This window comes from Pelophylax lessonae (assembly GCF_965119305.1).
Source record: "Pelophylax lessonae genome assembly, chromosome: 3".
NCBI lineage: Eukaryota > Metazoa > Chordata > Amphibia > Anura > Ranidae > Pelophylax > Pelophylax lessonae.
The window spans coordinates 343,795,456-343,810,854 of NC_138770.1; the positions used below are offsets into that span (position 1 = coordinate 343,795,456).

At 36.1% G+C, this 15,399-nt stretch overlaps 1 protein-coding gene across 1 annotated transcript in view; it reads right to left on the minus strand.

Annotated features, from left to right (window-relative positions):
• Positions 1-15,399, minus strand: part of COL9A1 (collagen type IX alpha 1 chain) — a 132,439-nt gene that overhangs the window by 77,780 nt on the left and 39,260 nt on the right. Inside the window, exons 9-19 of the mRNA XM_082252047.1 lie at positions 13,448-13,501; positions 11,491-11,523; positions 11,344-11,400; positions 10,409-10,462; positions 8,898-8,951; positions 7,386-7,439; positions 5,362-5,415; positions 4,989-5,042; positions 4,807-4,860; positions 3,151-3,204; positions 310-363 (exon numbers count right to left, since the gene is read on the minus strand). Of these exons, the coding sequence (XP_082108173.1) occupies positions 310-363; positions 3,151-3,204; positions 4,807-4,860; positions 4,989-5,042; positions 5,362-5,415; positions 7,386-7,439; positions 8,898-8,951; positions 10,409-10,462; positions 11,344-11,400; positions 11,491-11,523; positions 13,448-13,501 (576 nt within the window). The remainder of the gene's footprint in view (positions 1-309; positions 364-3,150; positions 3,205-4,806; positions 4,861-4,988; positions 5,043-5,361; positions 5,416-7,385; positions 7,440-8,897; positions 8,952-10,408; positions 10,463-11,343; positions 11,401-11,490; positions 11,524-13,447; positions 13,502-15,399) is intronic.

Consider the following 15,399-nt stretch of genomic DNA (forward strand, 5'->3'; position numbering starts at 1 on the left):
AGTAATCCCGCTGCAAATGTGCTGCTGGGATCACTTTTATCAGATGCCAAATCACCCACAGAAAAAAAATGAAACAAGGGTTATGGCTGCAAGCTTCTGCCTTAACTCTGGTAATAAACGTTAAAATAATGACATGGTATAATCTAGTAACACTCAATGTAAATTATTAAAATAGCATTGTAAAACATGTTGGTTGTTTCAAGCTTGAACAGCATTTCTTAGCTATTTTTACAGTTATTGTGTATAAAAGTAAATATTTACCCCATGAGATACTGCTAAATGCAAACAGATATATAAAGAAAAACTTACTGGCAATCCTTGTAGTCCAGCTTCTCCAGGGGCACCAGGCTCTCCAGAATCACCCTAAAATAAATAAATACCTTGTAATTATCAGTTGTTAAAAAAAAAACGTTGACTCAACTAATTTCGTTTTTTTAGCAAATAGATAACTAAACCACATGACAATCCCTTATATCACTTGGGCACTCAATTTATGATTTCTTTGTGATCCTAGGTTTGCATCCATGCTATGGCCATTATAAGACGGTTTCACGCTCCCTGTTAGACTTTTAACTTACTTAAGATTATAAAGAATGCAAAAAGAGAGTCTGAAACAAACAAATGGTGAACAGGAACATTCAAAGTTCTAAGCTAGATAGCTACAAAGTCAGGAATTTTGGCATGGAGATCATGCTGCTGAAGTATCCAAGGCATATCATCAAGTCATAGGCTGATCTGGTCTACTATGTTGCATCTACAACTATAATATCCCCTATAGGTAGATTAGTTAAAGTAACCATTTTGTAACATGCAGGTATAACCATTGTCTTTCCTATTTCTCTGCTGTAAAATATAAGTAGTTCAATATACCAATATAAGTCACCAGGACAAGCCCTGATTACAAGTGATAACACTTTAACCACTTCTGGACTAGAAGGTTTTACCCCTTTTTATGACCAGACCATTTTTTTCCGATACGGCACTGCATTACTTTAACTGACAATTGCGCAGATCACTGTGTTCATAACTGACAGAACAGCAGTCTGCCATGTTTACAACGGCACACTGCCGTTCTGTCTCCACGGGGAGCAATCGTGGGTGCCCGGCAGACATCGCGGCCCCCGGACCTGCTGGCTGGCTCCCCCTGTAGCCAATCAGCGCATGTACGTGCCTCCGACGGCACACGTGTGTGCCCCCACTAGCAGTCCTGCGAAACCACGTACAGTTACATTGTTCCGCGGGACAGAGCCGACCTGCCGCAGTATATGCACTGCTGGTGGTTGGCAAGCGGTTAAAATTGCCTCTAATACATATTTTTTCACTTCATAATAGGTGATTCTTTATATTAAATGCATTCCTTTTTATAGAAGCCTTAACTATAGATTTATTTTACCTTTGCTGATCATTATAAAAACTGTCATAGAGCTTGCTCAAAAAAATCATGTAACACAGCAAGCTTTATTATTTTCTATACACACAAATGTGACACAAAGAATATCCATTTATAAGTATTCTCCATTCATATTAGTGATCGATCGATATTGGTTTTTCGCTGCCGATACCAATATCAATATTTTGGCCAATGCATATCGGTATCAGCCGATATTGACCGATATTTTCGTACATTTAAACATTTTTTTTATTATTTTTATCCTTTGACAGGTACTCTTGTGGAGGGATCTGAGGGTCTAAAAGACCCCAAACCCCTTCTCTGAACTTAAAAGCATTCAAAACACCAAGTTTGGCTGTTTTGAATGCTGTCATTTTTTTTTAATCTGGCACCGAGTACCTGTCATGACATCACTAGCGGGTTTTTACATGCAGACCCAATCAGAGCCGAATGCGGCTTTGATTGGGTCTTCGGCTGTCGTGCAGGCTGGCTGCCCGGGTCTCCAAGTGGGCTGCGGAAGGCTGCGGGAGGTGGGGATGCCCCCTCCCGCTCCTTGTAATGACAGCCGAGCGGCTTCTCAGCCGCATCGGTTGTCATTACAAGACAGCCGACCATCAGCTATGGACGCAGGCACCGGGGTGATGCCTCTAGCTGTAGGAATCACTCCGGTGCAGGCACTTTCCCGAAATATCGGTAATGTCGGTTTCCTTGGTGGCCGATTCCGATTTTTCGGGGAAAGTGCAGATTGGCCCTCGATATATCTTCTTTGCTGATAATCGGTCAATCACTAATTCATATAATTATATATTTCAAAGAGTATCTGTATAATTATATAATATATGTAATAATATCAGTTATAAAATTGGCTGAGCAATAAAAATAATTTATTTAAATATATATTTATAATACTTCTAACTGCGCAATAGCTCTTTTATTTAAGGACCAATTGACTTTTTTTTTCTCCATTCAAGCTCTGGGAGCCTATATTAAAGAATTTATAAGTGTGTAAACCACATTTGAAGAATTAGGATTTCATTAAAGTGAATAAAAGCAAAACATGTACATTTAATCATTGTAATGGTTTTAGGTGTCATATTGGTTATGAGGCTGTAACATCATTGTAACAAAGTGCTTTACACCTCTTTTAAACCATTATCATCAGCACGTAATGCCAGAATAGGTTCTAATGGTATAATAATGGGAAGGATCAATCAAGTTCTATTCATAGACTAGTGACACTTCTAAGCTATCATTAACCTTGTCATTTGTAGAATTCTGCATCAAATGTTCCACACTTTATAACACTCATTTCATTTGAAATAAGCATTATAGAATGGGATATTAAAATAAGTCATGTGTTTCGTGACATTAATGTTATGTATTTGATATATGGTAGCAATATTATCATTGATTATATTGAAGTGCTAAAGAGATAAGTGACACTCCAACAAAATCCTTTTGTATTATCGTAATTGCTTTCATTATATCCATATGATTGCCTTTGTTCCAGTTATGAACAATAAACAAACAAAAAAACCCATTTACTTTGTGCAACAATGATATATACATAGTGCATCACGCAGCAGTAATCTTCCCTTACAGAGACCTTGTCACAGGAATGCAAGTGGTTCAGACTTTGATTCATTAATTGTGACATATCCCCTAGTGTTTGGCTTGCTTTAGGTCTTAATAAGCCAGCTATACATCAAGCTATTATGAATACTGGTACCACACTGTGTGTTTATTGTTTTTCAATTTACCTTTCCTCCTGGCATTCCAGGGATTCCATCTCGACCATCAACGCCTGGCAAGCCCTAAAGAAAAAATATCTTTTAATGATGTCTGATGAATCTGTGTATTTGTTCTATTTTGATTGCATAACATTGTAAACACAATTATTAATATTTTTAATATATGCAATTGTGACATTCATTATATATATATATATATATATATATATATATATATATATATATATATAATATAATTTTAAAATTAAACGAAAAACGTTAGTTAAAGCAAAAAGAATGTGTTGGCTTTCTATGTGAGATTGATTAACAATAGCCAACTGTACTATAAATATTTTGTAATATAGTAGGAAACCTTAATAAATTTGAATGGCACATTAACATTTCCCCATTTAAATAACCTACTCGTACTGTTGCGTTTTGAGTTTAGCTGGGTATTAGTCATGTACAAAATAATAGTAATGATTTCTTTTTACTTGGCAATCGTTTTCTTTGAAGTAGGCAGGCCATTGTAAGCTGACATTGAAAATTGGAGAGTTACATCGCTGAATGATTTCTTATGTCGTTTGAGAACCCCACTGCTGAGATCTATGTGTTTGAATACTCAGATCTTTACATTTGCTGCAGCAATTAAGTGTACACCCTACTTTTCTTGTTAGATTCATGGACTCATAAATAATAGTCCATATAAAAACCTTGCTTTAAATGAATGGTTTTAGACTGATATTAATAACCACTGTCTTACCTAATAATGGACAGTATGACCAAGTATTGATTACATCACAATACATAGGATCAGTGACTGTGCCAGTTATGGTATAATTCCACAGAAAACAGTTCTGGATAGAGTCTTGAATAGAGTGAACAAGAGTTATAAGCCTTATCAGATTGTTGTGTGTGCCCTCATTAAGAAATTCCAATAACTTTCTATCCTGGTGTTTAAGTTATCAGTGGTAATGAATGTACAATGGTGTGATGACATCGCAACGCCATCTCATGCAACATAATACCACATAATAAAATTATAAAAATAAGAAGAACACGAATGCTCAAGGCAGCCACTTATGTTATAATCCAGCACTGATTCTGCATATACTACATTACCAATAGTAAAGTCAGGTGACATAGCATGCATTTTTATCCAGGTGTCCAGTAGTATACAGTTCACCCAAAGTACTGTTTTTTTATTTATCTAGAGAGGAAACCAACGTCACAAAATGATGTATTGAGGAAAAAGATGTGGTCCTCGCAGAAAAGAAGTGACACTTTATTTATTAACCAGCTTGTTAGAAGACTAATAGGACTAAAACCATAGACTCCTTATTAATACTGATTCACATATCCTACTATGCTTTGCCAATGTAATTGGTAAGTGAGTTGTAAGAACTCACTCTGGTGTGGTGCATTTGTAACAAGCATCTACCTCCTACTTACAGTACTGGATTAATGGATGGTATGCCAACAAATGTGTTATGTAATCTGGAAGTTTACACTGACTACTATCCAGCTGGTAAAATAACATTCAGCAAACTCAACTTAAGTTGTTTTGTGCTTGGAGGAAAAACCAACCAAAATCCTTTTCACAATACCCCTTCTAATTCCAATGGAAGATAAAGCTTGTGGTTGTGTAGTTTTAAACGGTTAATTAGTTTAGTAAAATTCACATACCGCTTCCCCTTTAGATCCTGGCATTCCGGAAATTCCTCTTGGTCCAGCAATCCCCTGAAAAAAAGCAAATGTTAATAAAATCTTGGGCATTGCTTAAAAAATTGCTAGCTGTTGGACCTTTCTGATTCACAAATATGTGTTAGGTTAATATTTGTTCAAGAGCAAGTAAAAACTATACCTACTCTTTCACCTTTGGGTCCAGCTTCTCCTATTGAACCTCGCTGGCCTTGGTCACCCTGAAAAAAAAATATATATCTTTTTTAACTCAACACATCAACCTTATTCTATTATTGCCTTTGCATGGACAAATTAGGAGGCCAACTTGATCTGCCTTTTATGTTTGTAATCAGCCTGTGTGTTAATAAAATCAGAAATCAAACAAGCAAAATGTAAAATGTAATCAGAAGATAATCATGTATGTCAATGAATGTGTCAATGCAGCTGCTCCCATTGTCCCTCAATGGCTCACAGTTTGCTGAAGTGTCAGATCATGTCAGCACATATCACAGAACCAATTTAGGTCTAAGATTTTTAAATATAGTTGGTGATACTTACAGTTGCACCAGCAACTCCCCGAGGACCAGGTTCTCCATCCACTCCGCGGTTACCCTTATAAGTAAAAATGATAACACTATAAAAACAAAGTAGATATAAAGGTAGCAAATATAAAATAATTTCATTGTACATTCAGCACAGTCAGTGTTTATGGGGGAATCCCTCCAGTGGAGCTAATGTGTTCTCCCACCTGGGGGGGTGTTGCGGAGAGCTGTCTCAAATCCAACATGCTGCCTGTACCCAAGTCAATTGAAGGTTGTACCCAAGTTGACTTGAGTACAATCAGCCTGCCCATAGATGGTCCAACCTCGGCCGTTCCCTGCTGAACCGGCCAAGATTTGAACCGCGTATTGCCTGCTTAAGAATAATCATACAGGGTAGAGTCAAGTTTGAGCAACGCTTGTAATGTTCCTGTGAGGGTCATTTCATAGCTTTTAATAAAAGCTTCTGATTTTTGTGAAACTCATTTTATTCCACAACAGAGATCTTCAAGCATTTTGAAATGTTTGTATAGTTTTGCAACAGCCATGCTGTTCTGTGGGGTAAAAGAAAAATAATGTTTATCAAGTCTAAGCTAACAACACACATGGGTGTTGATTTGTTAACAGCATATAGGCTGTTCACTTTGCAATGAAAGTTGCACTTTGCAAGGGAATTTTCCCCAGATCATAATGAATGTGGTGAAATTTCACTTTGTAAAGAATGTTGCTTGCACATGATTAGATGATGGAAGTCAGCAGAGCTTCACCTCTTTCACCATGCTCTGAGGCAGATTTCTTTGCAAAGTTCAACTTCCTTTTCAAAGTGAACAACTAAATGTGTCTTTGGTACATCTACCACACTGAGTGAGTCAGGAGAAAGCTTGCCAGCCACAACCGGTCCTGGCATTACAAAACTAAGTTTAAGGTTGGACCCATGTCTTTCTGCCAGTTATGCTCAGTGAAACACCTCCCTGTCTACTGTCAGCCTATAGACAACAATATAACCAGAAAGATAATTAACACACCACTATAAAATATTAGTGATCTACTTAGGGTTATAACAATTACTGAGTACGTGAATAAGCTGGAACTTTTCAACACATACTGGGAAAAGGGGAAAGTTAAGATCAATCACAGGTTTTTTTAGGCATGCTTAGAAGTTACTTCAATCGATGAGTAAAAAAAAAGAATCACATCACTACTAGGACTTCTCTCTCAAAGCCTTCCCTTGTACTGAGATGCACTGGGGTTTCTGCATTCCTGTTACCCCAAGACTAAGTGCAAAGATGCAGGATAGATCTGCAATGATCAAGTGTCATTGTATACTTGATACATACTAGATTGTAAGCTCTAACAAGCAGGGCCCTCTGATTCCTCCTGTATTGAATTTAATTGTAACTGTACTGTCTGCCCTCATGTTGTAAAGCGCTGCGCAAACTGTTGGCTCTAAATAAATCCTATATAACAATAATACATGAGCAGCTGCATTTTGACAGCCACTCCTGCTGTGTAATACAGTGCACTCACCGGCTATCATTTTGACAGCGAGTAATAGCGAGTAATAGAGACAAGGGCAGCAGCATTGGGGGGGGGGGTGAGGATCTTGACATAAGAGATGCATTCTAAATATTGTGTTGAAGTATTTTAACATTTACATCTTATGTACAAAGTCCACATTAGGTTAAAATGTGATTGCAAAATCATGTTTGCATTTGGAATCTCTTTATTGTATACTGGTACTGATTGACAAATCTTGCTTGAATTTAAATGTAAAGTGTGAGTCTTGTTTGTAATTGGAATCTGGTATCTTGTATGCTGATGGGAATTTTTTTTAAACTTAAATGTGACAGGTGAATATTGTAATTGGAATCTCTCTATTATATTGTATTTTGATGGGCGAATTGCACAGTAAACCCCTTTGATCCTCTGAAAGAACTTGCTTACTCATTTGCAGTAGCTAAGATATAAAATTATAAGATGTTTTTGTATAAAATCAGATTTGTCTAGAAAGAATACCAGCAAAGCTGAAATTTCGATGCTTACTTTACTTCCTTTGAGTCCCATTACACCAGTGATTCCTCTTAAGCCTTGAGGTCCCTATAACAAAAAAGGACATTGAAGGTTGTAAACCTGATCAAACATCATCATAATTATACATTTGCGGGTAATATTAAAAATTTTTAGCGATAAGCGAAAACTATACAATTGTACAGCAGTGTTTGTATGCCGCAGGAAAATATTCTTTTTTTGAAAAGTAGCACATCAAAAATGTATTTTATAAGGAATTTATATACATAGAACTGCAATGGCTTTACTGTCAAAACAATTCTTTATTCATGCTATTTCCTTGCCGTGTAAGAGAGTGCCTGCAGGCAAAGTGCCCTGTTAACCTGTGAGTCATGTCAGGTCATACACTTACAAGGTAAAGCTGTAACTGTGGACAATAGCATTAACAACTTCTCAGTGTTAAATGTGCACTGGAATAAACGCTTCTGTTTAATACAAAATGCTTACCTTCAAGGTAAAGTTTATATAGACTAGTTTTGAAGAAGGAATAGATGGAACTACATAGAGACATTTATTCCAAAGCACCAAGAGGCCAAATCTTTTTTTTTTTTGTGTGTGTTTACTTTGCATCTGTTTTGTGCATTTGCTCACATATTTTGACATTTCGGACCTTTTTTCATTTGCTCATATTCACCTACATGAATAAGCATAGTGACTGTAGATCTAGGGGTGTGTTTTGGTATTTTGCCTAGGATGGGAGACAGTCCATCATAGTGTAATGGAGTGAGGCACAAGATGCAACACCATACCACCCACATTTAAATATCCCTAATCAGATAATTCCTCAACTAAATGTCTTGTTTTAGGTGATGTAAAAATTACTCCATCAAGCAAATAAACTTTTGCTTTTAGACATAAATTATCTTTATGCACAGTATACCAAAATCCAGTTGTACTTGGGGTTTTTGTGATCAAATACAATTCTAAAGACATCTACTGATATACCAGACTATAAGGCTCGGTTCAGCCCTATGCAGTTTTTGGTCGTTCTTGCTTTTGACAGAAATGCACTACAGTTCATTTAACATAGTTTCCTATGGGACGCATTCACATCTATGCTTTTTTCAGCCGCTGCATTTTTGGAAAGGGTCAGGGACTTTTTTAAATGCAAAATGGTGCTTTTTGGTTCAATAGACTTCAATAGAGAAGATGCAGAAAAGTATGTATTGCATTTTTGCCGCCATTTTACCTCCATTTTGCCACGTTTTGCATTTTTTAATCTGCCCAACAACAAATTGGCCAAAAATAAAGCATAAAAAAATGCAAACCATGAAAGGATTTAAAAAAGCATCAAAACTGCGTGTGCAAAAATGCAAAAAGCACTGCAGAAATGGATCAAAAGCAAACTGCATAGGTGTTAACCAAGCTGTGACACATGTCTTTATTCTAATTATAAAATGATTTAGATGTTACTAATCATATTCATAAGTAAATCAGATTGATGTAAATATTTCTGTCAGAATAATTTCCAAAATAAAAGCACTTTACTGTAGGGCCTTGGGTTCCAATGTCTCCAATAACTCCTTGCTCTCCTTCTTCTCCCTGTAATAAAAGGAAATAAAATTAGTCTGAATAATCCCTTCATTTTTTTTTACACTTGGAGAAAGGGGTATCTCTGTTTCCAAAAGCAGAACTTGAGGTACCTACTACTGCTTTGGTAAGTCTCCACATGATAAACCCCACCATGTCAACATCACAATTATAACTGCTCCTATACAATTTAGAGAAAAGGCAGTTATAAAGATTCTTCACTACTACAAAGTTACAGAGAAGTAAAATTATGAAACACTTCATCAAAAAGGTTACTTAACAAGTGAATAATTTAAGTTCTTTTTAGTAAAAAAAATAGGGTGTTTACTAGTATATGCAGGTTTTTTTTCGATGTTAATACACATAGTAGGTATGTTATGCATATTCGTGTGCTAAGCCACTTTCTAAGGCTGCCTATTTAGATCCACAAGAAGTTGCAACTCTAAACCAAAAAGCATGGTGAGGAATTTGTTACATTTTATAACATCTAGAGGAAAAGAAATGTATAAAAAACTGGAGGTGTTGCTAATAGCAATGCTTTTGATTTTTTGAAAAGATGAAACAAGAATTGTGATTGGTCACCACTAAAAACAACTCCAAGTCTGATGTCAATTTCTTATCTTCCGTTTTCTTTAATCAGATCCTTTTAGCCATACCGGAAATGGCACTAATTAAATATTATACAATTTGATGTATTTTTTACATTTTTCTGGCATTAGCCTTCCTTCTTCCTTCCTACTTAGGCAAGCGACAAATGCATTTATTCTTAGTAAGATGTAGTTATTTCCTAATAATGTAGATAAAGAATTGTTCAGTCAGGTTAACTTTTTGTCTAAAGGAATTGTAAACTTTCAAGGTCTTTCACCTTAATGCATTTTATGCATTAGGGTGAAAAAGCTTCTGTGTTGCAGCTGCCTCCAGAGCCCCTCTTTATCTTACCTGAACCCATCCGTTCCAGCAATGTGCATTAAACCAGTGGCTCCAGTCACTGTCTCGGCCATTATTGGATAGATTGATGGCAGCAGGAGCCATTAGCTCCCGCTACTGTCAATCAAATCCAGTGACATGGGAGCAGGTACCGGGTGGCGGGGCCGAGTCTCGCTGTCTGTGTCAATGGATGCAGCAGCGGGACTCGGGAGGTTCTTGCACAGAGCAGGTAAATATAGCATGTTTGCTATTTTTATAAAAAAAAATTGAACCTTTACAATCACTTTAAGCAATTTTAAGGAAATGTAATTTGGGTCCAATCAGACCCCAAGGGGTGCAAATATGTTGTAAGCTGATAAACTATTGGATGAGTGATGAAACTAAGCTTTTGGATGAGTGATGAAACCTTTACAAGAAGTAAGTCCAGCTGTTTGAATTACTACCCCTTACCAAAAACATGCAAATACCAGTGGCAATCATGCAGCTTCACCTACTAATTGTTTTGCTGTAGTTTTAAAATATATTGTGATTACAATTTTTACCTTATGGCCTTGTTTTCCAGGTTCTCCAGCTTCTCCTTTTACGCCCTTGTGACCCTTGAATAACAGACAAAAGTATACATATGTTTTAGCATAGTTATGTGTTGTTTATATGATAATGATTATCATGTGATTGTTCACTTCCTGTTTTCTAGGATTGCTCATGCAGATCCTTGTGATCTGAAAAATGTGTCTTTAAGGCCTCTTAGGCAACAGCATTGGTATTTTGAGATTGGCCCAGCTGGGTCAATCTGCTCCAACTAGGAAGCTTATATTTGCTTTAGGTAGAAAATATTGATTCTTTAAGACCATTCTAAATAAAGTACCGCTTTTTCATTTTCTCTGAAATAACATTTGGGCTAAATTCATTACAAAAACCATATTCAGCCAAATCAGAAAACTCACATTGTAAAATAAATTAAAACTTACATATCTGTAAATTATGTTTACCCTAAACTGCAATACAATAATATTACCATGTTTCCCACTGAAATTATGCTATGGTTTTATAATTTAATATATCAAAGAAAGAAGCCACCACAAGGACATAGCAGACCCCTAATGTCTCTTAATAGAAAGTGCAGTAACTAAAAGCAACTAATCATTTTAATATTAATGGAGATTTGTTCTGATTAACTGTCTTGCGTTATTCCTTATTAAGTGAGCTCGTATGTACATAATAAAGCAATTTTATCCATTCTTCCACCCATCCATCTATCCACCTATCCATCCATCTTTCATACTATACTTCCTTCTACCGTTCCTTCCTTTCTTCCTCCCACATCCTTCCATATCTTTTCTAATATACTCATTGCTTCTACATTTATCACTCATACTTACAACCTGATATTTTTTAAATAATTGTATAGCTTAATGTCACTCGTTTTTTATCATTTGTCATATATTCAGACTATTTCAAGCTGAAAGAATGTCCTTACCTTCATTCCAGGCAATCCTGGATAACCTGTGCGGCCTGGTGGGCAAGAGTTGGGACACTGAAAATAAAATGAAAATCGTAATAAATAACAAATTGAAAGAATGCAGAACATTGACACACTTGTTAATTCTTTCCATACAGAACTCACCAGGGGATCTCCCTCTCGCAGTGCAACTGTCCCCTGTTGAAAGCAAAAATAGACTATTTCTGCATTTGCTCAGAAACACAGTGATCATAAACTGCAAGGAAAATCAATTGTAATTGAAAATGTGAATGAAGTAAACTGCTGCTATGTTTGATGTACAGCTGAATCGTTTTCCAATATGGGATTTTTTTTTTTACCTAAATATATGGTTTTGCTGGCTTATCATGGCTGATAAGAAATGTTTTAAGAATATATTAAAAAATTTAGACTAAATATCTCTCCTGAAAGGTATGCCAGAGGTAGCATAGCTAGGACCACTCTTACAGAAAGGTCTGATTATAAAGTTGTGATGACCCAGATGGAAGGAGTAACCTGGTATGCCAGGTTGGGAAATTGCATGGGGCTAACAGTCATATCCTGCTGCAAAGTCACACTAGAAATTCAAGGTCATTTATGGACTATAGCACTGCAGAATAAGCAAACAAATCCAACCGGACCTGTATTTACATTTAAGATGGTTCACTGTCTTCCTAACTTCTTTGGGTTCACAAGAGCAAGATTTCAACACTTCAGTTCCCAGCTTCACAATCCTGCCCCAGCAATTATAAGGTGATCTTCCTCTGAATTCTTCATTTATTTCAAATCATACAGACTGAAACCATGTTGCTTGACTCTCTAATAAGGGGGGCAAGTGAAAGAACTGGGATGTTTAATGAGGTGATTTTGCTCCTGATATTACTGCAACAAAAAAGAAGCTGGTTTGAGGTTCATTCCATTGGAATCCATTACCACAGATCTATAATTTTTGGGTAGATGTTTAATGGGGTGATTTTGCTCCTGATATTAGTGCAACAAAAAAGAAGCTGGTTTGAGGTTCATTCCGTTGGAATCCATTTACACTGATCTATCATTTTTGGGTAGACATAGCCCTTTTTTTTTTAACATGGTAACATCTTGTACAGTAGATCTATTTCCGGCTATAATGGACCCCAAAGTGGACCTAAATTGTAAAGCTTAGTTCACTTTCATTGATTAGCCAGACATTAGGGAAGAAGGCTAGTAAAATGTAAAGTTAATGCACCAAAACCTACCTCTGAGCCATGGACATGAGATTAGATGTTACTACAACTTCAGGCCACCTTTCCTAAAGCTAACATTTTAGGTCACCTTCAATAAAGACTCTTCTGGTCATATCAGTGCCCTTCATAGAGTGTGACTTAGAACTGAAGAGTTATGGGAACTTCTTTTTATAGCTCATGTTTTGACTGAAAAAAGCTTACTAACTTGTTTTTTAATTCCTAGGTAATCTACTAAAACTAATTTTACTTTACAATTTATGTCTGCTCTATTGCAGTAGCATTAGAGACCTACTTTACCTAATTTGCTCTTGTTTTTATACTACAAAAAGGAATTCCCCTTTACCTGCAGAATCCAATAAAGGAGGGTCCAAATCCACATACATGCAAGTGCGTGCTTTCACATGCACTATGCACAGACCTGTTCTTAGTAGCAGCCATAGTCATAGTGGAATTTGAAGTTGAACACATCAAACTGCCAGCTAATGGTGAATATGATATAGCAGTGAACACCTGACAAAGCAATGATAAATGGACATTACTTTGTCATACAAAAACTCTCTATCTGCTCCTCTGCTATCAAAGAACAGACAGAGATGAACCATGTGCTCTCATCCTTTATAACTATCTGCAAGAAAATAAATAAATCATTCTGGTCACCAAAGTATAAAAAAACTATAAGAGGATTAAGGTTAGTCATATATATACATAGCATTTGTAGCTTGTTTATTGCTTTGGCAAACAGAATAATGACTTAAAAAGTATTGATTACCAAGCCAAACGTGTACAGCAAATAAATTACTATTACATTCTTAAATCATAAAGCAGGTTCCATTTTGTAGATGACAGACATGTTCTGTGCAGTTTTATGTATTTTTACTTACTCTAGGACCTGGTGGCCCTGGAGGCCCTGGAGGACCTCTGAAACCGGCATCACCCTTAAACAAAAATAAAAGTATGCAGTTATTTATGCAGCTTGGTAAGATTTAGGGAGTTGAAAAGTACAGTATATGAATCTTATGTCACTAATTGTTTATTTCCACACAAAAGTGCATGTAGTGAGAAAATGCAAACCCATCTTTTACACTTTGAATATTAAATTCATAATACATTAATGATTCAAGTGAAGCAGCCATCTATTACTCTATATTTGTAAGAGTGTTTATGCGTTCACAAAACTTCTGCATTTAAGAACTTACTTTGCCATTTCCTGCACATTAATATTCAATGGAAGGAGCAGATGAAAATTGCTACCCTCAGGGGGGTTAAAAAATCCACATATAATGTAACAACCAAATCTCTTAAATTCTGGAATATTAAAAATATATTTGTGAATGTCACAAAATGCATTTTCATTTAGAAGCAGTTTGCATTATAACGAGAGACAGCTACTTGCAATGAATTATTCTGTATCCCTGTTATAAATGCTGGTAGCCAACATCAGCTGAATGAATGTATTATGCAACACTAAAATTACATTCAATGGTGATGATGTCAATTCAGGTGGTCCAATAACCCCATTCTCTTTATATCTTGATTGTGACAGGTAGCTTTGTGGAACATTAGCTTGGCCATCTGGTTGGAAGCATTGATATACTTATTCATTTGGTCTATGTATTGAATTATCGAATCAATAGCCCAATGTTGCATTGAAAAGAACTCTTGTGACCATTCAGACTGTGCTTGTCTGTCAATACTGTAGATTATATGGTTCAGGAAGGTTTCCTCCTTAATTAGTGCATGAGCTCTCTTTCATTCTAACAGTTTCATAATTAGTTACTATTGAGCCACTATACAATTGAAACATATTTATGAGACACAATTAAGGCACTGCAATAGAAACATACACACTGAAGAAGCTGGAACAATGTAAATTATACATCTAAAGCACAGCTATTTTCAAAGTTTTCTTTTTTATATTATATAAGCATGCTTTTCTTCTTCTATGTTACAGGATATATTTTATTTTTCTAGCTTACATAATGATAATGTACAACATCTAATCCTATTTATTTTGTTACTTTTTTTCACAAAATGCAGCAGCTAACATATAACTGTGGTACACTAGCCGGCTTTCAAAGTTGCACAACTTTCAGTGCAGCTTTGGAGTCTGACTTTGATGTGGCTTTTTACACTCTGTGGCATTGAAGTTGCATCAAAGTCATATCAAGGTAGTGCATGAACCTTTTCTAAAGTCGGACAGACTTGTGTAGTATCAGTTAAGACAGCTCTCATAGGGAAACATTGAATTTCACATGTCATCCGACTTGGGGTCTCATAAGTTGGATCCTATGTCGCTTCAGTGTGAACCGAGCCTAACACTACCTAATATATAACTAACACTAAAACATGAAATGAACAGCTAATAATATTTTGGCAAAGCTAAAGAATTTTCTAGCCCCGGTACTTGTCGAAATGCAAGTTAAATAACTGATAAATGTTTGTTTTTCACCAGCTGATAACGTTTTTTGGTCTAGCTGAACATGGCCAAATATGTTGTTTGTGGGAGAGTGTGAAAAAATCCTGCAAGTATCCTGCAAGTACCTACATTGGTAGGTATTCATGGATCTAAAGACTAGTTTCCCAGTAATAATATATACTCAAATGGCTTCCGCACAGCAGTCTATTCTGCAAATGTTTCTGTCATTCTCCTAATTTGTAGGTGAGGCTGCAGTGAGCTCAGAGAGAAAGTGGTACATACATTTTACTAATGTAGTTGGACATATAGCATGAGGCAAAAAAATATTTTGGGGCATCCCTTGTAACTTGAAAATTTTAATTAATGGCATGTAAAGATGGTGCATTGTTTTCTGATGTAGATGACTTACATGAATGG